At 40.9% G+C, this 25,417-nt stretch overlaps 1 protein-coding gene across 1 annotated transcript in view; it reads left to right on the top strand.

Moving 5' to 3' along the window:
• The window catches only part of LOC139692533 (uncharacterized), a 616,764-nt gene that overhangs the window by 564,237 nt on the left and 27,110 nt on the right, over positions 1 to 25,417 (top strand). Inside the window, exon 5 of the mRNA XM_071590755.1 lies at positions 17,140 to 17,272. Coding sequence (XP_071446856.1) covers positions 17,140 to 17,272 — 133 coding nt within the window. The remainder of the gene's footprint in view (positions 1 to 17,139; positions 17,273 to 25,417) is intronic.

Raw genomic sequence — 25,417 nt, 5'->3', positions numbered from 1 at the left:
CACACTCGCGCCTGAGCAGACAGAGACGTGTACAGGTTTATTTATTTAAAAAAGCAGCCATACACAGCACAAAGACTTCTACATTGGAACAGGTGGCGGTTTAGCCTCCTATCCCTCCAATCTATTCCTATTTTCTGCAATATACTCATTAGTTTCCTAATTCATTCCATCAAAAGTTTTTTCGAAATCTACGAAACAGGCAAATACCTCCTGGTTGTGTTCTATCTTCCTCTCGATTAATGATCTCAATATTTCGCGGTAATCTCGCTTCCCTTTCCCGATCCTAAACCCACACTGATCATCCCCTAAGTAGCGATTTTCCTTGCTCTCCATCCTTCGTTGATTATTCTGAATACCACTTCAGCTGTATGTGGGGAAAAGTATGGCGATTGTCTTCATTTCATCAAGTTAAGTGGCGATCATCTTCTTTAAACATGGCGTACTTATTCTTCAGCCTTCCTTTTCGGTGGGTCGAAAGGACAGTCCTGAGCTTTTTTGAAATGTCTGCCTTTCGAAATAACGCGCAACCCCAACCTGCTCTTTCCTTGGTGAAGGAAGACACTCAGCTTTTCCACATAGAATACTTTTATTACAACCTAGATTTCATGACTGCGTCACATATTAAGGACCTTGAACGATAAGGGACCACAATGACATTGTCGACCGCTTTAGGGTCAATATTTGTCCCATGTGTATTCAACCCCTTTCATGCACCATAGCGGTGGCTTGCAGGGAAATAAAATATCTAACACATCTTACTGGAAAATGTAATTGGCATTATTCCTGCTAAGAAATATTCTTACTTGCGATATAATTACTAAGAAATTAAAATGCAAATTACTTCGTTTTGTAGCATTTCTTTATTCAGATCAAATAAGATATATATTGACGACAAACATTTGATTATAATATACAATGTAATTCGATAATATTTTATTTACAGGATTAATCAATAATTAGAATAATGCTCATATCCAAAGCTGCCAGTGAATTCAGGATGATCCCGGTAATTCTCTTCGTAGTATTTCATTATATCAGCGAGATGTAGCTGCTTCATTCGTAGCTCATGCTCGAGGTTATATAATTCTCTGGAGCGAAATTCCTTTATTTCCCTGACATATCTTCTGGTCTCATACAAATCCATCAATCCCTTTTCAATCAGATCTAATAAAAAAACATTTCGACGCTCCAATTCATCCAGCTTATTCAAGAGTGCTGTAACATGTCTCGTTAATGCTCCCTCCTTTTCTTCCAATGCCTGTTCCCGTGCCCTCCTTGCCATTTCGTATGACCACCGCGCCCATTGGTATTTCGTTTGAGCACGGCTAGTATCTTGCTCAACATTTTCCCTCATTGAGGCCAGTTTCTGGTTGAATGAAGCATTGCCGTCAGCCTGAAGACTTCTCTTCGCACGTTCAATAATGTCTTGAACATGTCTAGACTATATAAGGAAGAGGCCGATGATTAGGAATGGTGCTTCGTCAATATTAAATTATCAAATGCAAATGAAATGAAAAAGTAAATTTTAAGAGGTGACTGTATTGAAATACTGTTTGTTATCCTACATAATGCTATTCTCATGAATATTGATTGCCTACCTTTTATGTAAATGGCATGAATTTAATGATAAAGAGAATAAGAATAAGTTCACGCGGAGGGAAGAAAATTGTCGAGGACATGACAATGGATGGTAGTGCGTATATAATGACAATATGCGGAGCATTGCAAACGGTAGTGTCATTTAAATTTCAGATACCATACCTCGGTGGATTGACCCCTTCTCATGTCTTGAGGTGCAGTAGCGGGAATCCATTGATGCTGTGTTGCTCCAGCCCTTGCTTGTTGCCAGTAAATAGGATTCTGCTCAGAACGGCTTGGCTTTCGTCTCGCAGCATTTGTCCTCGCGTTCTCTCCAACTCTTTCTTGGATTGTGTGTGGACCCCCTCTTCGCATGTGGTCACCAGCACCTCCTGACATGCTTACGAAGCCGTAAGCACCCGGGCGCTCAGGGATGGCTCTGGTCGCAACGTATAGTCGGCCATCTTTTGAGATGTGACTGAACTGGGGATCCTTTGGATGGTCTGCAGGCGAAGGTTCGCCTCCTTCGATCAGTCTTGTGACCCAGTCCGGAATTTTGAAGGCGCATTCCTCTCCGGGTTGACTTTCTTCAACTGGATGGTCCTCCCAGTTGAAGCGGGTAACGGTTGGCGCTGGTGGGAGCGCCTCGTGCCCTTTCGGGGGACTATTGAGGTATATTCCCCTTAGATTGCCTTGAGTCATATCCAGAAGAAGGTTGACAAAGTGGATGTTTCTGATTTTCATCTCCTCTAAGCTGCGGGGTTTTGATCGGATCAAGAACTTGATCCATGCGCCCGCTTGTTTGCGTAGGGGTTTGGGAAGCTTATCGAAAGCCCTTTCTGCATGCTTTAAGCAGTACAAATAATCACCCATGATTCTTTCATCTCCCGAAAATCGCTTTCCGTAGGGAGCACCTCTTCCATTGCAGGATGCCATTATAGCAATTGTACTAGTCAAGCACTATAAATATTAGATAGAGTGATAAAGAGGACCGAAAAGTTAATTGATCTTCACAACTTCACCACTAATAGCTTTTTGAGTATCGGTAACTATACATACATACTATATATATATATTAGCAGTAGCATTGTTGCGATATCTCCTTGGTTGCAATTGTTATTGTTTCTGTAAACATAAATGAATGGACGCGTAAAAATAAATAAATAAAATACAAATATAATTATATTAAAACCAATCAACAAAATCCCGCATCCAACATTCAAGATATAGTTATACCCCCTATTTATATTAGAATGGCGGACCAATTCCTCAAAATGAGAGAGTTAGATTTTTCGATATATTCAACTATTTCTTATTCCCGCACATTATTCGCGACTGCAATAAAACGGGAACAAATAAGAGAGTAAAAGATACGTGATGTTGAAAATATGGCTACACATCATTAAATTTCCGAAAGAGATTTGTGAAAGTTTAATTTAGTATACCTCTATTTTCGACAGCGGGAACCTATTTTTTTTTTTTTAGGTATTCCCCCATTTTACAGGATAAAACTCCGCAAATCTATCACCTAGGCTGTATGAACACTTAATTTCTGTAATTTTATTGACATGGCCTGTACATTTCCAACATCACTGCTATAGAAACCTCCTTCCAATTTAATGCAAGGGCTTTAATCTGTTATTCGCTCCGTGAGTCATTCCCAGCCCAGCTGCTCTAATATTTTGGATACGTTACTAAGTTTGTCATAACAACATTTTACAACACACTTCAATTTCAGAAATCAATCCAACATTATAATATTCCCATATACTTGCAGCATATGCCAAATTAGGCCTAACCAGCAAAAGTCAAAAATTCTTTTTTGCCTTTAAATTATATTTCCTCTTCTTAAACATCCTATTTTTTTAGCTTTGCCACACATTCCCCATATGTATTTCACCCAGAAGAGGTCGTGAGCGAAACTAACGCCTAGGTATTCAATCGAATTTATTTAATGGAATTTTAATTACCAATTGACGCACCAACGATGTAAATAATTATGGTCATCTAATAAAGCTGCTGTATCCTCGGGAATACGGACATCTCTGTAAATCACTTTTTTGTCGGAAAATAAACGCATCTTACTAATGACTCCGGAGTCAATGTCGTTTAGGTCAAGTGGGAATAAAAGAGGTCCGATGAACCTTCCCTGGGGAACACCTGAAGTACCTTCTAAAACATTTGGGCAAACGCCATCTATGACTACGTATGGGAAGGGTAGTATCGTTCCTTTAATCTAGTCCTAATACAGTCACAAGTACCTTTTATTATTTTGACGAATATTCATAATTTTTATTTTTGTCACTGATTGCGCGAGGAAAGAACAATTGTTTTAATTTTGAAAAAAGGTCACATTAATTAATGTTGGGTCACTGCAGCCCTATTCGGTTAATGAAATCAACACTATCCTATGTACCAGTAAGGTTAGTGTACCACCCTCCCTCTGCTCCGCCATTCCCTTCTCCATTAAATTCCAATGGTCTCATGCGAACGGTTCAATTATGTTCCGACACATAAATCTTCGATTAACTCTTTTCTTCGATCCCTCCCAATCTTTCGATCAATCGTAGAATGAGTGCATCCATTTCTGATTTTTTTTATTCACGACCGGTAAGGTATCAGAAGAACATTGTCCGACCCCGGTAGGGATAAACATTTTTGGATCAAAACTCATCTGGTGTGCATTCACCTCCCCCTGGCACACACCCCAAGTACTGGCTGGCAGGGTTTCTAAAAAATGAAAACATAAATAAATAATCAGCCTCCGCCATTGACCACGCCGCTTTTAGTGTTGGAGGCCACTCCAAATTGCTCGTTTGATAACCCGTTGAATATATTCCATGAAGCAAGCGCCAGAAATGATATCTGCTTCATGGTGTGATGTGTTCGATTCCCTATTTTATTCATCAGTCATCTAGCGTAGTTAACAATTCTATGTGATATGCGCCTCACAACTCTTCCTAACACTGCCCAACCGGACTCCCCGTTCCCCACTCGCACCTGAGCAGTCTGAGACATGTACAGGTTGCGGATTAGCCTCCTTTCCCTCCAATCTATTCCTATTTTCCGCAGAATACTCCCAATTTACTCGATCAAACGCTTTTTCGATATGTAAGAAACAGGCAAATGCCTCCTGGTTGTGTTTTATATTCCTCTCGATTAATAATCTCATTACAGCGATGGCATCACGCGTACCTCTCCCTTTCCTAAACCCAAACTGATCATCCCATAAGTAATCATTTGCCCTACTCTCTATCCTTTTGTTTATGATCCTGAGAACAACCTTAGCTGCGTGGGATATCAAACTAATTGTCCTATAGTCCTCACATGACGTGGCCTTTACCTTTTTCGGAATTGGAACTAAAACTGATCTCACAAAGCCTTCCGGCCAGATTCCCTCCTCATAAATACTACGGATCAGCCCATATAGCCTCTTCCTCCCACATTTTCCTAAGCATATCAAAAGTTCCACGGGAATGTTATCTACCCCCACGGCCTTATTTAGTTTCATCTCCCTTAATGCCCTTTCTATCTCATTGTCTAGTATGCCTGGACCTAAGCTATCATCCTCTACGTCATGTTCCTTTTTAATGTCTAACTTTGTTGGTCTAAGCTCTTTACTATACAGTTCTTCTACATATTCCTTCCATCTCTCTGGGATCTTTCCTGCGTCAACTATTACCTTACCGGCCTTATCTATAACTTCTATCGTTGATCTCCCTTTTTTACTTCCCGATAAAGATTTAACTTTGCTGGAAAGCGCACCGATTTCACCCTTCCTCTGCAGACTTTCCATGTCCTCGCACTGCGTCTTCCACCGTCTTCTTTTGCTTTATTTGTTGCCCGCCTCAATTTATTGTTTAATTCTTTATACTTGATTTTGCCTAATTCTGTATTTATATTCTTCCATTTTCGCCGCTCATCCATCTTTGTAATCATCTCACCCGTGATCCATGGTTTCCTAGTCCTTTTAGTGTTAACGGTTCCAATAGGGGTCTTTTGCGGCTTTAGACAACCCTTTTTTAATACTTTCCCATTTTTCATCGATATTCCTTAGCTCTTTACCATCCTCCATGATTTCCTCTACCGCCTGTCTGTATTCCTTCCTTTTCAAACCACTTAATGCTTCTACATTCCATTTTCTGACTCGTCGCCCCTGCCTTATCTTTTTGAAACGGACTATACATTTCATAACAACTAAATTGTGGTCTGAGTCCGTATCCGCTCCCGGGAAGCTGTGCGAATTTATCACCCTTTTCCTAAACCTTTGTCTAACCAGGATATAATCTAGCTGATACCTTTGTGACTCACCTGGCATTTTCCATGTATACCTGCGTCTTTTGTTGGTTCTATACCAAGTGTTGGTGATTACTAAGCCCTGTCTCCTGCAGAACTTAACTGCTTTCCCCCCGCGGTCATTCCTCGTGCCTAAACCGTAGTCCCCGACCTCGTCACCATCTCTTCCTTCTCCTACCGTCACATTCCAATCCCCCATCACTATCAAATGTTTCCCTGCAGGAGCACACGCGATTATGTCCTCTAACTGATCGTATATCCTATCGACCTCTTCTTCCTTATGGTTGCTCGGTGGCATGTATACTTGAATAATAACCAAGTTCGTCGGTTCTGCTTTTATCTCTACTAGTAGTATTCTATCCGTTACTTGCTCTATGTTGACTACGCTTCTTCCTGCCTCCTCATTTAATACTATGGCAACCCCTCGTTGGCTCTCGTCCCCGCCGCTGTATATTATTCTATACTTATCACTCCAGTAATATCCGCTATCTTTCCATCTCACCTCGCATAGACCTAAAATATCTATATTTCCCCTTTCCATCTCTCGCTTAACATTTTCCGATTTCCCTGTCCTCATCGTCCTAACGTTCCACGTTCCTATTCTAACTAATGTGGTTTTCTTCTCGTGCGTCTTCTGTCCTGTTGGTGCAGGTTTTTCCTTGCAAGGGTTTCATGTATATATATATATATAGATATATATAAACCATAAACACAGTAATCAACCCGGAGGTCGGTTTGTTAGGTGATGGTAGAGTTCACCCAGTACTAAGCCCGACGGCGCGTAAAATTCATACATTAGGGTAGGTTGGCCAGTTCCTTTCCCTGTGCCGCTTATAGTTTCCCAGGGAAATCTGGTACCCGAAAAATCTTATAGCTTGGGTGGAGCTCTAGATACCTAGAGACTTCCCCGGGAATCGAACCCGGGACCCTCCGGTCAGTAGTCCAACGCTCTTCCTTCTGGACTACCGCGACCCATATATATATGTATATAATATAAATATAATATAAATATATTATATTTATATTATACCTATATATATATTTATATATATATATATATATATATATATATATATATATATAGGTGTGTGCATGTATGTAAAATTTATATGAAATTAGCACTAGGAACAAAAACACAGAAACACAAAAAAAGAAAAGAAACTCGTCACATTAGGCATGATTCCCAATGGTCTACGCACCAAATTCCTGCTTTCAGGCTTACCTTCCCAACTTTGTCCTTCCTTGAACATACTAACATTCCAGCACTCATTTTTCCTATGTCGCCTTACACGAACCCAGTACAATCATCTCATTACCACATATCAAAACTCAATAAATTCCCTGATAAAAATGATTTCCCATATTTCCTGCACAAAGCAGAGGATACTCATAGAGGGTCGTCGCGCTCGCTACAGCACGAAAAATGGATGAAAAGCACATTGATAGGCAATGGAATGTTGAAGACTGTACTACGACAGAGGGGAGAATGTTGGGGGAACGAGGAAAGGGCGGGAATAGGAAAGGGATGTTGGACGGGATGAAGGGAGGAAGGAAGTACACATCGGCGGCGCGGAATTGCAATTCAGTCACCAAAATACGATAGTAATACTATCCTAACTCCCTTTTTCTGTGATCTCGCGGAATTTCAAAGACGGCTTAGCGGTAGGTTAAATGCTAATCAATCGAAAGAAAAGCATCCTGCAGGAGTTGATCAATTAAATGATTTTCCATCAGCTTTTAGTGTCAATCAAAAAATGTTTAAGCTAATTATGAAAGGGTAATTCATCGGCACTCACCTATTCCTTGTATTGATAATTGAATAATATTTCAAAGAATATAAAATCTCCTAAGGTTCAGATAATTCCAATCCAATATATTCATACCAGACCATTTCTTGGCTACTCAGGTCACCTTCACGGTGGGTTTCTAGATCTACGCCGTGATTTTGGCAAATATATTCACCCTGCGCCTTCTAATCGTATAAAAAGCCCTTTTCATCTCGTTCGCCAAGGCGTCGGCATCATTTACATATTATTTTTTCCGGTCGCCTATTCCTTCTCCGTAGATCCCATCCAGGCAATCAAGGAACCAGCTCTTCTTCTTTTTTCAAAAATCCTCCGAATTCATTGCTCGCGTTTCAGAAAGTTTCCCATCTAGTTTCGAATCGGAATCAGATTGAAATGAGTTCTGGCGTAAGAAGCGAAAGTGAGCCGAGTGGTGATGAGGCCGAGGAGTTTGCGATGGCACAAAGGGAAAGGCGGGTTGATACGAAATGGAAATGAACCCAACAGTCCTTCCTAGGAAAAGGAAAAAAATGTAATGAGAATTCACCGGAATAATTTCTTCACGGGCTCATGATGAAATGTTTTCAAAACCTATTACAGCAAACTTCCAACATTTCCCCAACTTATGTAAAAAATTCGCTAAAACGGTCTAATAGGAAATATGAAGAGGTTTTCTAATCAAATTCGGTTGAACTACTGTAAATCTATTAAACTTTACATCTCTAGCATCCGGTAAATATGCGAATGCTTCTATTTATTTGTTCATTTTTGTCCTAACATATCCGTCATAATTTAATCTTCACCCGTGAAATGCGCATTAAAAAAGTAGGGTATTATTTCATTACTTTTAAAAGAAGCAAACCGATATGTGTTTCATTTTGAAATTAGTGTCGAGAGAGCTTTGCTTTATAACATTAATACCTTATGGTAAAATGAAAGAGTGATTTCAAAAACTCGAAAGGTTAAAAAAACACCCTTTTTAATGCAAAAAAATGTTGCGAAAAAGGGGCGTAACAAGAATATCGATAAACAGGGATGGGATCTGCTTTATTAGCTAAAACAAGAATACATGTGATTACAGAGGGAGATATTTGACACTAGATTTGGGTTCTCATGCAACCGAGGGAGATAAATCAAATCCCATAACCCACACTGCCGCTACAAAATAGACAACTAGGCTAGATGCTTTGGCAGAGCTTTCATTAATCCGCATCAGTAATAATACTATTTCACAAACACGCATTCAGCAAAAAATAACAACACCTGAATCACGTCAAATACGAATGTATCAACATCACAAAGCCTTACGATATGAGTCGACAACTTTCCACAAATGCCATTGATGTGGGATTCAAATAAATAAAAACATTTGCGTCAATATCTATGACTTTGCCTTGTAAAAAGCTACCGATATATTAATAATGTAATCAAACCAATAAGAAAAAATACTCTTTTTTAAATAGAACTATTATTGATTGGAACCAGCTGCCTGGAGGTTTGTTTGAGCCCTTTCCATCCAATTTTAGAAGTTTTAAGTTGAAATGTAATGTAGCCACTGGGTAATAAACTTCATTGTAGTTTTGATAATATTGTTTCTATGTGATGTGGACGGCATTTTGTATGTGATGTGGAAGTTTGTTTGTATGTGATGTGGAAGTGTCATTATGTAAAAATATTTTGTTTCTTATCTGTTTTTGTGTTCGTATGTAATTTTCGTTGTTAGTAGTTATCTTTGACCTAACCTGACCGTTGCCACCAGGAAATTTGCCTAATTGCAACGTAATTGTGTAAATAAATAAATAAACTTTATCCTCTTTATTTAGTGAATATTCGGAGCTGTAATAATACGCATTAATGCCTTTTCTAATGACCAAGTATTCGGAGTAACACCCTTACAAATTGATGGCGTAATCATTTTGAATCTAAAGATAAATGGCGAGTAGTATTCGAGTGAAAACTTTAGGCAAAAATTCCTTTTAATAGTCCAAAGAGGCTCTTCACTTTTTACTTCGCCACTCAGGTAAAGCTCGTACGCATTCAAACAAATAGATTTATTAGTAAAATGAATCAGTACAGTTTTATATCCGTTCGGCAGAATTTCACTCAGGGCCTTAAAATTTAAACAAAAATGTAGAACTTGTAATTCAATAAGCAACGTAAGAGATCACTAATTCATTATAAAAATTAAATCACCTAAAAATTCCATTCACAAAGGATAGGAAAGATTGGGAAAACATTAAAAAAAATATGTTTTGGGAGTCTGAAAACGTAACATCCGTTACAATTCCCAAATCGTATTCTCCATGAAGGAGAAAATAATTTCCTCTATAGGTATACTGTTTTGGGTAACTTAGGGCAAATTAATGCTTAAATGTTTTACTAAAAAAGTTGGCATTAAGGTTGGAAGATTCTCGGAATGGAATAGAAATAAGTGACTAAAAACCTCTGTGAAACATTTTTATTTTTCAATCTAGTCTCCCTGTACACTAATTCTCTTGGCTCGGCGATGTTGCAAAGTTTTGAACCCATCTCGAAAATTAGAATCCTTCAGGCCAGCGCAAAATACCCGTCTCTCTCAGCTTTCTTTATTTAAGGAGAATCTCCGTCCACCGAGGAAAACTTCGAGCTTGGGGAAGAGATGGAAATCTCATGAAGCCAATTTAGGCGAATAAGACGGGTGTGGCTAAAATTTGCATCATAGTTCACGCATATTTTTCATGGAAAAGACACTTGCGCGAGAGTGTGCATTGCATTGATGAACGATGACTTTTTTCCTTGCCACACCTGACCTTTTTCGGTGCATCTTTTGCTGTAGTTGGTCCAGTAGGCAAGCGTATTAATGTTGAGTAATGTTTTGACCATGAGTAGATCATCTATCAGCAGAATTCCTTTCACATCCCAGAAAACTGAAGCCGTCCCCCATCCACCCGAACGTATTGACAGAGGAGATCTTCTCCTCGTGTGAAGAAAGGGGAGTGTATTAAGGCGATATGCGAAACGAGTAACCCCTGCACCCTACCGCCTGTTATTCCCGAGGGAAGGGAGGAAGAGTGAAGAAAATTCACTTGAAGTGCGTTTCTTTGCCGAGTGGCCACGGCATATTGCCAATGATAATATTGCCGATCATGTGATGCTGTAAAGCAGCACCTCTGGCTGCTCCATCACCCTGAAGGCACGCATGTATCCGTCTAATCCATGTATCCCCCTCTCTCTTTGCCTTACCTCTCTCCTCGCTCGCGACACGTCCACCCCGCATTCAGCGACACTTTCTTCCCGTTCTGATCCGATTCACTAAAGAAATGGCCGCTCAATCCAACCCCTCCACGGCAGCTCGACGTCATAGTGACGTAGCCACCCACCTGCTGCTCAATTCCTTCTCCCCCACCTCCTCCCACTTCGCTCCCCCATTCCACCCTCCTGTCAAACTCAAGCACCACTAACAACCCCCTTATCCTAGACCGACCGACATGCTCCACTTAAGAATTTCCTGGTCATCAATGGAAGAAAGGAAACGAAACGAGGAGTATGCAACATTTGTAAAAATCTCAACGATACCCATTTGGCATTTAGTATTTATTTATTCATTTAATTCAGCACCCTGCAAGCCAGGGTGTGTGGCAGGGGGTAAATACACACCAGAATAAGTTTACCCGAACAAGACCCTACCGCGGGTAAACAGTGTTATTGTGATCCCCTATCGTTCGTGGAAAATATGATATCTCAAACTTATCTGTTCTACCCTTAATCTCTCTAATTTTAATGACATGACCTCTCCTACCGTAGTACGATGGGGGTAGTAACACATTTTCAACGTCACTGCTAAAGAGACCTCATTCTAATTTATGCAAGAGCTTCAATCTGTAATTTAACCTTCGCTCCGTGAGTGATTCCCAGCCTAACCCCTCTCATATTTGGGATACTCTAATAAGTTTTTCATAACAAACAATTAATCCAACTTCGTGAGGGTCCCATATACTTGCAGCATATTCTAAATGAGGCCTAACCAGCACCAGATAATATTTCTCTTTGACCTTTTCATCATATTTACCTAGTACTCTTCAAATAAATGCTAAAGTTTGGTAGCTTGTCCGCATATGTGTCCCTGTATTTGTTTCACCTAGGAGAGATTGTGAGTGAGGATAACTCCTAGGTATTTAATTGAGTCTACATATTCCATTTCGATGTTCCCGATGAACAAGGCGTTCGGCATGGAATTGCTCTTTTTCCTAAAATTTATGACTACGCACTTTTTTAAGTTTAATACTAATTGCCAAGCGTCACACCAGCATTGTATAGCTTTAAGGTCATCTGACAAAGCTGCTGTGTTCTCAGGATCAGGGATATCACCGTAAGCCACTGCATCGTCGGCAAACAAACGTATCTTAGTAGTGACTACTGAGTCTATGTCATCAACGTTAAGTATGAATAAATAGTATTCATTTACTCTAGCACCATTAACTCTTTAATTTTTGAAAACAGAGGATGTCCCTGATATCAAATGAATACAGTTATAAGTTTATATGATGGAACGAAATTATAAAAACCCAATCAAATGCAAATCATTAAATTAGGACAGGGGGACCAAATCTTACGATTGTGATGAGAGATACAAAACCCATAGCAGGGAGTCGTGAATAATCTCACCAATCGAAGTGGTCACGCTGACCGCGACTGGAAAGGGCTTCTCGAGCTAACCCTCCACGACAAACAAACTTCCTCCTCCGTTTCAAATGCTTTCAAAAGTTTCGGACCACAAGTTATAAAATCGAACCCTGCCCACTACTACGGATCAACTATGAGAATCAGTTGACGGAAGGTGTCAGAGTAATAAGGATATGAAGGCAGAACTTAAAGGAAAGTTTGGAGAGCTGCCATAAACCAAACCTCGGATTGATAACCTGTGATGATGAAATTCTAGCTTTGGAAATAGCGACGGAGGAAATATTTCTTTCGTAAAATCACATCAGCATTTAATGGCACATTCAAGATGTGGACATTCAGTGACTCGTGTATAGCATGCAGTAACGACTTACTTTGATTATTTCCTCAAAGCATTTTTGAGGAGCACATGCGATATATTTATCATTTTTGGTACCGATAATAGAGTCATCAAATACTTCAGATTAAGTTTTTGTATGGTTTATGATAAACTTGGCATCCGTAAATGCTATGTGCATCAACTTGTGATCAAAAATACGAGTATGAGAGAGGTGAGTGCGAAGTTGGTGCCGCGAGTGCTTTCGGACGATCGATGGGAACCTTCACGCAGATCTGCCGAGTTTCTCGACCAAGTGAGTGAGGATCCTAGTTTTTTTTTTAATTCCCTGCCAGACTTCTCCCTCTTCCCCCGGCTCAAATCCTGGCTGAAAGGACGTCACCACGGCTCGTTGGAAGCGTTACTTACAACAGATCGTGACGAGGAAGCATAGCAGCATTCCGGGCGCCGCCTTCCAGAAGGCGTGGAAAACCTGCTGCCAGCGGTGTGTGACCGCATAACGGTTCTAATTCAAAGACTTTAGAGTGAGTCTATCAATTCTGGCAATAAATATTTTTTAATCGACTCAGTCCTCCTACTTTCGGGACAAGTTTTGCATGCCTTCCGCCTTTATTGCCGCCCTCATTTCGTGGAAACGAAAGCATGCGTTAAATGGACGGTAGGGGGAAGGAGTGCGTGTACGAGGGCGCGCGACAAGTTAACGACTACGGCCCGGAAGGTCACCACTAAATATTTCATGTTGTGTCCACAAAAGGTCAAGATCCTGACCTTTGCGGTGGATATGTACTAATGACTCAAGGCGCAATATTTCTTCGATGACCGTGACCCAGAAGAATGTTTTAGAAGAGGGTGACCGCGTTTGTTTGTTCCTATAGCACAGAGCATTTTTTCATGAACTTAAGGAAACATTAATTTTTTGTGCACCGGGGAACTTTTTTTTGCGAGGTGAGGGGATTAATATTTTCATCTTTGACGATACCATTCCCAGTTTCCAACGACTCTTTTTACTTGAATATTATTTCAACTCAAAAAAAATATTCTAACAAGGTTTCAATACTTATACACAAAATAAAATGTAATGCTATTAATGAGAAAATGATTCAAAGGGTTATGGAAGCTTTGACTAACGGGAGACAAAACATTGACGGGCATAATGTCAACTCAGCAGTAGATGTTCCACTCAGTAGTGTGTTATGGTCGTTAATTTCCTTGAGATGAACATGAGACCCCGCGTTAGCAGCAATTTCTCAAATGCAGATTATTCTACAACGACAGTAATATTAAGAAGAAAATTAACATTCTATCATTTATGTGGTTACGCTCTTGTGATTTAAAAATATTTCAGATGTATTTTTTTAATGGGATGGAGAACCATATCCTAACAATCGTATAGTATCCAATATTTGAAGCAAATAAATTGGAAACAAATTACGTTAACCATACGGCATTTGCTTTGGTAACCTCGGACAACTAATTTGGTATCACAGCCACCTACAAACTTTACTGATGCGCACGTTATCTACGGACCGTATGTACCCTTTAAATTCATTACGAGGCTTAGTAAGATACCAACGGTAGCAGAGGCTTTTCAAGTGCCTATGAAGATCTTTCTGTTGAGTGAAGAAAAAGGCTCGTGCATTACCCTTCAATATGTCAATACCCTCTTACGGGCATTTGAAAACGTATGCGTTAGCAAGTGTAATATTGCATGGGCACGCAGACATACTCGGAGCAACGAATCAGCATCAAGTTTTTGTGTGCGATGCCTTGTCCACACCGTAGATGTCGAGTTCTACACTACAGTTCTCAAGCATTTGAAAGCTCGCGTGCGTCCAAATTTGACCCAAGGCGATGGATGGATCCTTGACCATGACAATGCACCTGCACATTCAACATTGATTGTTCGCCAGTGTCTGGCAAAAAATTCAATCACCATCCTTGATCATCCTCCTTATTCGCCAGTTCTCGCCCCCTGCGACTTTTTCCTATTCCCGAAATGCAAAAATGTGATGAGAAGACATAACTGGGAAGATGTGGACACAATAAGGCAAGAAACGACGAGAAAACTAAAAAGCCTAACTGCCGAGGACTTCCAAGGGTGCTTTAAACAGTGGAAAAGAAGATGAAATAAGTGCATAGTAACAAATGGAGAGTATTTTGAAGGGGACAAAATTGATGTACACTAAATTTTGCTAAATAAGTTTTTTTGGCCTTAGTTCGCCTATTTATTGAGCATACCTCGTACAACACCATCCTATAAGATTGCGTGGAATGAACGTTAAATCAGATATCTAAACATAAGTTGGCATCAAAAGTTCTATGAATGTGAATGATAAATACCTGTACGTGTGTCTGTCGGGCATTTCACGGCGCGCTTTTCCATCACGCCGAACATGGCCTCAGGGTTATTTTAATTTCATCGGCGTGCGGAAGTCTAGGAATGACGGCGCAGCAAAGGGAGGGTCTATACCCTATACTTGTACCACCAGTTAATTTATGGATCTATTATTATTTTCAGTATTTCCACTTTCTCCATGTAAAAGCCTTTATAGGCATTCTAACAAGACCAAGTAGTAACCTAGATATTTGACAGCATCGCAAATAAAACTGTTAGTATTTTGAAAGCACCTTGTTGCTTGCCACTGTTTGCATGCGAACTTGAAGGTTCTTGAGCGATATTCATTTGGAAATAACTTTGGAATACTCAACCAGTTGACACATTTCACCACACGAATCCACCCCTTGAGTATGGGTATCTAATTGCTGCTGTTGTTCTATGAGACAGCTGTCGGTGTGCGGTAAGGGACATTGGAAAAGGAACATGAGAAGGAAAATTCAATACTATTTTTAGTAACCTGCAAGCCACCGTTAAGGTGTGTGGCACGGGGTAAATGCACACCAGAATAATTTTGACCCGAATATTTTTACCTCTACCGCGGTCAAACAGAGCTATTCTGATCCCTTGTCGTTCGTAGAAAAAATTAAATCTTAAATTCATATGTTCTACACTAAATCCCTCTAATTTTATTGACATGATCTCTCCTGCCGTAGTACGCTGGCGGAAATAATACACTTTAAATATCAATTCTAAAGAGACGTCCTTCCAATTCATGCAAGATATTTTATCTGTACTTCAACCTTCGCTCCGTGAGTGGTTCCCAGCCCAGCTGCTCTAATATTTTGGATGAACTGCTAAGTTTGCCATAGGACCGTTTGGAAAAAAATCCAGCCCCTCCATTCTGCACTTTATCCAATTCGGCAATCAATCAAACTTCGTGAGAATCCCATGTACAAGCAGCATATTCTAAATGAGGCCTAACCAGCGAAAGATAACATTTCTCTTTGACCTTTTCATCAGATTTACCCAATACTCTTCAAAAAATCCTTATTTATTTTTAGCTTGTTCACTGAGGAATATCATTCATAAGGAAATAGTGGGGCACTATCCCACCATAACCGTCCAATCCCTTTCACCTAGTGACAACTAGTTTGGCCCACACACAGGGTCTGACCCAAAAAGTAGGTAAAACTATTTCTCCTGGCAAAGCGGACGGCTGGAGTGAGTGGACGATTTGTGATGGGAAAAATGGGGAGAGGTCTTGGAATAGCAACACGACCCGCGTTAGCTGCCCGCAGGCCTTTACCGTCTGCAGAACGCTGCTGGACTGAACCCCTGTTCGAGGGTCTTGTCACAAATTCACGATGCCACTTTCCATGGAGCAATCATCCGCGTAAAAATTTTGTTTAACTCTGGAAATCGGGTTTAAAGACCATGACTACAGTTAAGTATACATATGGAGACGGGTTAATGGCCCAAATGATGGTTATCTGCTTGCACAGGATGTTCGGGGAGGATAGCGAGGAGGTTGACGGCGAGGAATGCCCAGGACATCCATCAACCATAGGGTGTGATGAAAATGTGTAAAATTTGAGACGAATGCTCAATTCTGATTGACCCCCAAAGGTCAGAATGTTTGCAGAAGAGTGCAATATTCAGAAGACCAAAGTGCATTGCACACTTACAGAAGATGAGCTCTTTCTCTTAGCCATGAGAAAGATGTGCCAAGGTATTCCCCAAGGTGCTGTCGGAAGACTGCTTGTGTAGTAATCTTGTCTTGGACCTCTTGGACCACGGTGAAAGTGGCCCGATAATTTTAGAATAGGTGGTTACTGGTGACGAGACATGGGTCCTTGAGTACGGCCCAAGTAAAATCCCTTTCAGTACCATTTTGGACCACTGGATTATGTCAAAGAGGCCATGACGAGGTGTCCGAACGAGATTCCCATCGAGACCTTCAAAGTAGCGTGGTGGGAGGCGACGACGTCGGTGTGTTGAAACACAAGGGGGCTCTTTTGAATATTTTTAGCAATTTGTACTTTGATCTTTCACAAAGTTTTCCACCGATTTATTATACTTATTTTTTGGGTCAGACCATTTAAATTGGTTCGAGCACTAATGAATACTTTCCTTCTCTGCGGAAGCAGGATCCTCCGTTCCGGGGAGCCCGGAGAACGTGACGGTCGTGTTCCTCAACGCAACCTCCGTCAAGGTCACGTGGGACACGAGCCTCGGGCACGCAGAGAAGTATGACGTCGTCTACAAGCCAACGGACGCGAGGTGAGTGACGTCATATGCATCACGATCAGCTTAAATCGCGATGCGCATGCGCAATTCAAATCTCAAAACTCGAAAAACTGCATCGACTCTCCCCCATATCTTTGTGTTCAATGAGAAGGCACGATGGTTCATGGTGAACCTTTAATGTTCTCTAAAATATTGCTAAAAATTTGAATACATAATTATATTTGATTTTGAGCGTAAAAAACGAGGTCTTTGTAAGCATACTTGTGCGAACGCCAGTTCCTCTGCCGGCGGACCGGGAAAACAGATTTCCGTATCCAATGAAATTGACTACTTATATGTCACTTTGGCACCGGAGCCTACCTGCGACCGAAGCGCACCGGTTCGATTACAGAATATACATGCAAAGCACTGATGTTTCATGAAGAACACTCATGCGAAAGAATTTCTCCAAACGTGTCACCCAATGACCACAAAAACATTATATAATACTGTACGAAACCCGTATGATTTACCTGGAAATAGAGCAAACGATATTCGGAGTCCACTCCAGCTTACTTTTTGTCAACACGAATTAGAATTTCGTGGATATTTACGGGGGGGGGGGCAAATAAATCCAGAGTTTTCCCTTATTCCGTTTACTTGAATAAAATTTTAATGATATTTTCATGCATTTCTTGAAGTCAAAATGGTCGACGGTGTTTTTACCCCGTAAACAACGAGTATCTATAGTATCCTGTTTGAGAGTCACGGTGGGTCACTGTGTTTCACCCACCCGAATGAGAATGCGAGTGTCAATCTGGTATATATTTTCAGTTTTATTCTTATGACGTCTGTTAGCATCTTTCCCATCATCCCCTTACAAATTTCGTGTCGCATAAAGATTACAACTTAGGGTTAAAATTCGTTACTCACCCCACTGGTGACGCAAATAGTAACGCATCTTCCATTAATTAACGAGATATTGAAGACGTGACATCCTATGCCCGTCACATTAACGACAGTGTTTCACCTTTCTCCACATTCACAAAAAAGAGGATAAATTTTCAATTTTCTGCATCCGCTTTAATGTTGCCCCCTATCCCTTAGAGGAGTCTATATACATGTGTCACGACTTTAAGATCAAGGCACTGTAGTTTTTTCCAACGTAAAATTTAGGCCTGCGTTCATGTTTTACAGCCACAGACGGATCGAGCATCACGTTAAAAATCATGGATATTTGCATGGAAAAGCGATATGTGAGAATGCACAGAGTAGAACTCATAAAATGATTATAAGAGTAGTATTTAAGGTGTCAATCCTATAGCCAATATTGAATATTTAAGAAAAACTATAAACCGATATGTCGGTCAAATGGGTGACTATCAACTGGGGTAGTAGTAGTTTTGAGGGGAGGCGACCGACAGCTAAGGTCATTTGCGCCATAGGGGATGGATAGGAAAGGATGAAGGGTGGAGAGAAACCCGGCGTCGGCATTAGCCTACTCTTTACGAAAGGCGCCAAGGGGTCCGCAGTTTAACGTCCCATCCGACGGACGGCGTACTCACTCAAAGTGCCCTCCACAAAGCACCTCAAGTAGGGATCGAGATACCTCTGAAAAATATTCAACTGGAGTGGGAAATTTTGACAACGGGGAAGACAACAGTAGCCCAGTACTGCCCGTGGTCAAGTGAATATGTTTCCAGTGGGGGAGGAGGTGGGGGAGGTAGCGGGAGGGGGACCGGTTTCTTTGGGGGGTGGGGAGGAGAGAAGGGGTGGGAGAGATGTTTTTTCTGTTGAACCGTGTAGTCTGCGTACTCATTAACTCAGGAAACAAGTTAGATAAGAGATTCTGTATCGATGATTCCCGGTTCGTTGTTCATGATTTTGTCTCTGTGTACGTGTACAGAGACATGGACGGAATGTGTGTGCTAGCTCTCGGAGGCGTCAAGTTTGAAATTTCGAGTGTGCCTAATTAGCGAGAAATCTTCAAGAAAAATGGGATTTGAAGTTTCGGAATTGCGAGGGGCGATGAACGATTTTTCAGTACGACCGTTTTTACAGTGATCCAAGTATCCTTTGAGCTTAGCATTGGCATTGCGTGTCACAAATCTAATGTATTAAGCGTGACATCTACGGCACTTTACCATATGGATTCCGGATTTTCGTGATGAGGACATTTTCGTCTCTGAGATTACCTAGTAAGTTTCGTAGGGTGTTGGGGTTACTGAAACTGATATTAGTATCTACTTTTTTTGAAGATGTTTCGGAGTTATTTCGTAATTTCTGAATGGCGGAATGAACCTTGCTATAGCATTGACACCTTAAATATTCACAGCCAATAGATCATGCCACCTTCGATAGTAAAAGTACGAGGGTCATCCGGAAAGTAGTACCCGTTCGTGCCGCATGAAGTGCTGACGACGCGAGTAGCCGCTGGACGAGGTCAGATAGCTTCAGTGGCTTGTCTGCCTTCTCTGAGCCAAGTTGCGTGACGCTAGCATTGCCTGTGTTGTTTCTGTGATTGTTTACAATGTTTAAAAAAATTGAGAACGCCGCCAGTTGTGAAGTGAGGGCAGTGATTAAATTCCTCAATGCAAGAAACGTTCGCCCATGTGATATTCATCGCCAATTAAAGGAGGTGTATGGAGACAATGTAATGGACGAGTCGTCTGTTCGGCGGTGGTGTCGCAACTTCAACATGGGGAGGGGGAACACACACGACGATGAGCGTTCGGAGAGACCGTCTGTCATTACAGACCAACTGGTGAGCTCAGTTGACGAATTCGTGAGGAACGATCGGCGCGTCACAATTGATGACATCTGTGAGCATTTTCCCAATGTTTCTCGAACAATTGTTCATGAAATTGTTAAACACCATCTGCATTATGCAAAAATTTGTGCAAGATGGGTCCCTCGCGTATCTCAATGAGCTGGCGGCGAAGGACTATGCAGCAGGAATACAGAAACTTGTCACACGTTATGACAAATGCCTTAATTTGCTTGGAGATTATGTTGAGAAGTAGTTTAAAGTATCCTCTTTCAAATAAAATTTTTTATGTTTGTTAATATTTACTTTTGTGTCTTTATTTCACGAACGGGTACTACTTTCTGGATGACCCTCGTAATTGTATGGAAGGAGAAACACTGTCGGGCTAGTGACATAATGAAAATATACTCATTTAAATAGACTGCCTCCCTATTCCACGGGTACAAAGAAGCAGCAACAGTGTCGAGACGTGCCATGTGCTACAATCCCCATTGTTTTTTATGGCAAAGAGTCCTGGGATCGACTCCCGAGCAATTATGTCTGCCGCATTTCTCACGAACGAAGATGGCGCGCTCGCATTGCTTCCCGTTCCGCCCGCAAATGGTAATTTGGCGCTCGCAATGCTTACCTAATTTTAACCTAAACGAACGATAAATACAAAACATGACCTCATAACGCTTTAAACATTAAAATCGCATGTCTAATACTCACCTTGTGTGTTTTTGTGTGTGTTTGGCGAAGAGAAACCAAAGAGCAAAATTTGAGCTACAAACAAACGTTCCGTTTTCCCCCCTTCCTGGCTTTCAATTTGTTCAATGACTTGTTCGGAAGTATGCTCCGAGTCCCAAAGCCAACGCACATCCTGCTTGATAATAAAGATAACGCACTGCACAGCCACGCCCTCTACAGTGGAGGCGATCGAAGGCGTAAGACCACCCCCTGCAGCATGCTATGGCCACCCTGTGTTCTGCTGAGAACACGCGCTTTTCAGTCAAGTCGACGAGTCAGTGCAAGTTCCCTTCCCGCAATGACGTTCCGCCAATGGAGGACACCGCGGTGGCTGCCATTGTTTGTAAGACCAGTACGCAAAACGCTTTGTACGATGCGGGAGTTAACAGGAAGTTTTGAGATTTATCAAGAAATTGAACGGCTAACAAAGAAAATGCTCAAGGAAACCTTCTGCTACAAAAACGTAAAGCTTAAATAATACTACTCCAAAACCCACTTGGTAACGATATGCGGTTCCCCATTAAGAAGTCTATCATTTGTGAGAAGCACAACTGAAATCAGCTGTTTTAATAATAATAATAATTCGGCTTTATTCGGGCGATATTTAGACTGCGGCAGTCCCTTCTTCCATCTGACCCAGAGAGGGAGAGAGGTGGAGAGAGACTATCGATCCTTGGATTCATGGATTCGTCTCTCCTCCAACAAATGAAGACCACAACATAAAAAGGTGGAAATTTTGGCGCAGGAAGACATTTCCACTTTGGACTGATGGATTCTAATTCATTTTTTATTACGCAGATGTCTTTAAAACCCTCCACCACACACCCTTGCAGCGTTCCGTGTTTCTTTCAATAGTTATTACAGGCTTTCATAGTATTAATGTAAAATAGACGGGCATAAGATAGATTTCAGGTGTTTTTGATTGCTGTGAATGTTCTTGAAGCCCATCATTCCCTTCAATCCACTTTAATAAGAAAGAAAAATCAAGATAAAATGTTGATTTACACCATTTTATTTCCCCATGACGACTGCTTTGCGTGAATATGTCAATGAGGAAGTTGAAACTTTGAAACTTTAATCATTTCCTTTCATGATGCCATAAAATTATTCGTTGGAAAAACGCATCCATTATGTAAATATTTCATCATTGAGCCACGTAAAAATTTACTCTTAGGCCGACAAAACTGGTTGTTAGCCTGTATTTAAGGATTTTCAATGATAATATTACAATATTGGAATACATTTAGATTTCGTATTAATCATTTTGTATCATTAAGAAAGTTAGGTCATCAAGTTTATTCCCAAAAATACCTTATTTTGATTAAATCACATTTTTATCAGTAGTAGTCTCCCGGCTTAGGGTACGTTCTTAATGGACAATAGACGTTTCTCAAAATACTATCAGACCAACACAGCATAAAATATGCTTATACCCAATTTTACATATTAAAAAAACATATCCTTCTACTCTGGGTACTGCTATCACCCTTAATGCCATCCAATATGCTTGTTTACCAATATCCCATTCCTGCCTCTATTACTGCTTTCCGCATCCGATTGACTCGCATTACGAATCCCCAACCTTCCACTGGTCCTACCTTCCAGTTCTTCTCCCAACAGACTTCTCTCTTCCCCTCACACGCCTACAACCTCATCGCTTGTTTCTGTTTTCATGCATCTTATTTTTCTATCCTTCTTCACGCCTGAAATGTTCAGGGTCTTCAATCTACGCTCCTTCTGACTCAACGACTAAGTTTCTAGACCGTGCAATACTACACCCCAGGTTAAAGTTTTCAGTCCTTTCCTTAGGACTTTACTTAGTCAACTCCCTCCTCTTCGTAAACGCTTCCTTACCCACCACAAAGAGCCCCTTTGAATATCCCCACCGCTCTGCCCAATCCTTCCTCCAAAACATTTCCCAAAGAGATGAACTCTTCAATTTTGTTCCTCAACTTTAATGTTTATCCTAGCTTTCCTTGTAGTATTTCTAGAGAATCTTATTACCGATGTTTCCTGAAGTTTAATTATCACCCAACACCCATTACTGCATTGATTCCCCGATTCGCTGAGTAATGATTGTTATCCTTTGGCTAGCTGGCTATTTAACGCTTAAATATCCACAAATCTAACTACTTTCAAAAGATCTCCCACTACATTCATACCAGCCGCTAGCCTTCCCAAACCTCTCTTATCATTTCCTCCGCACATAAGCTTTGAAAAGAACATGAGACATTGTACATCCCCGTTTCTTATTCCCCTGCCTAGTGCTGCTAATCCCGAAATTTCATTCGCCATCCGCACCTTTGCAGTTGGAGATGTACTGGTTCGGGAGAAGTTGTCAAATCTCTCCAGTCTGCTCCTATTTTCTGCAATACAAGTCATCAATTCATTCTATTGTATTCCACACAATGTTTTTCAATTTTTCACAGTTTATTATGTCAAATACATTCTCTAATTCCATGAAGCATACGAATACATCCAGGCCCCGTATTGTACCCCGCTAGCACCCTGATATAAATGTAAGCTAATCCACTCATAACTATTCATTTGCTCTCTTCTCCATCCTTTATTTTTTGTGGTCCGCTTGTGATGTCTTTCCGCTTGTGAAACCAAACGTAGTCCTCACATTCTGTTGATCTTCTCTTTTTTTAGGAATGCCATTAATAATACATCCTTCCGGTCAAACTTCTCCCCTATAAAAGCTACGAATAAACTCATTAAAACTCTTCTTATTTCTACCCCTACTAATTCCCGCTTCCTATTCCTACTAACTATTGTGGTTTTATTAATCCTCGAATTCGAAAAATTAACTTCATCTTCAGTTGATCCCTGTAGGGACGCGAGACAAGGGAAGCGACATCGGCAGTGATGAGACGGGTGAAGACGAGGATGACTGAGGTCCGACGCAGGGAGAGGATGTCGTTCCCCACACTACGGAGGAGCTCCGTAAAGAGTCGTGGAGGAGAGATATCCGATCAAAAGCTTAACATGGGACAATCTTAATGGATGCCTTTTGAATCAAAATGGAAACTCATTGATGACACTTGTTGAAGGGATAGTTAATTAAAAGAGCCGAAGAGGGAGTTCCCAGTAGGGAAACGCGAAGCAATTAACGTCAGATCTCAAAGTGAAACAATCAAAATACTTCGTCCTGAAGACGCTCGTTGAAACACAGGCGAAACTGTTGTCAGAAAAACAACCTACGCGGTGACATCCCGAGGATGGAGAGTCTTTGATCAAAAAGTAATGTAATTGTGGCATGGCGCCAACATGAAAGGAAGATGAGGTGAAAGTAAAAGTGGTCACCGATCAACCACAACCAATCCTAGGATTGATTTACTTTTAGTTATTTATTTGAATAAAATAGACCACAATCGTCATAAGAATCTTAGCCCTATAATGGGGTGTGCGTTTGCACCCGGCCACACACCCTAGAGGTGGCTTGCAGGTTTCTGAAAATACTAAAAAAAAGAGAGATTTGTAATTTTGTAAGACTCTCTTAGTGGAGTCAAAACATGTCGATATCCTCCATCTCTTGAATTACGGCGGTCTCTTCTCTGGAAAATGTCTTTCTTCTTTCTTTTCCATTTAAAATGTCTGTCAGATTTAGAACAACGACGGCAATTCTTAAGGAGAGGATCTCTGGTCTATTTAATGTCCAAAAGAGCTTTGTTCCATTGAGGCTGACAGTTTCCTCGGTTGTTTTCATCTCTGGGCCCAATGAAAGATTCCATGCCAGTGTAACATTCTAATATTTTCAGAGATGTTCCACTCGCCCCATTTATTTTATAATCTAAGTTTTCCTAACGCAATTATTCTTCGTATGCCCATATTCTTATTCCTCCACCAAGTCATGATTGTGATTCACAGTTGATTTAAAAAAGAAAAAATGCTGAGCTGCGTCTCCTCGGGGTGCTTGGGATTTTATTTTTTAATATATATATACCCTGCAAGCCACCACTAAGGTGTGTGGCAGGGGGTGAATAATTTTACCCAAACATGACCCTATCGCGGTCGAACAATTTAATTATGATTCCCTATCGTTCGAGGAAAAATGACACCTTAAATCTACCTGTTCTACACTTCATCTCTCCGATTTTACTAGCATGATCTATCCTACCGTAGAACAATGGGGGTTATAACACATTTTCAACATCACTGCTAAAAAGAGACCTTCAAATTTACGCAATAGATTTTATCTGTAATTTAACCTTCGCTCCGTGAGTGATTCCCAACCTAGCTGCTCTAATATATGGGATACGCTCCTAAGTTTATCATAACAACTTTTTACAAATCTAGCTCCTCTACGCTGCGCGCGATCCAATTCGGCAATCAATCCAACTTCATGGATTCCTTAATTCCTTCCACTTCGCAGTGATGCACCCGTTTGAATCACTGTTGAACCACGTCTGCACGAGAGATGAGAATTGCTGTACCGACCACTGTCGCCGACTTCACTCACACTCTCATCAAGAGGGATAGCTGTTAATTGCCAGGGGGTTGACTTCATTCGCCGAGTCACGGCATCTTTATATGTAGACTCAATCATATACCCTCAATCACGATCTCTCCTGGGTGAAACACATACGTTGTGGACAAGCTAACAAAAAACTAGGATCTATTAGAAGAGTACTTGGTAAATGTGATGAAGAGGCCAAGGAGGAATGCTATCTCTGGTTGTTTAGGCCTCATTTAGAATATGC

Source organism: Hetaerina americana, unplaced genomic scaffold (genome assembly GCF_022747635.1).
Source record: "Hetaerina americana unplaced genomic scaffold, ioHetAmer1.1.p SCAF_4, whole genome shotgun sequence".
NCBI lineage: Eukaryota > Metazoa > Arthropoda > Insecta > Odonata > Calopterygidae > Hetaerina > Hetaerina americana.
This window is presented reverse-complemented; position numbering and strand designations above follow the sequence as displayed.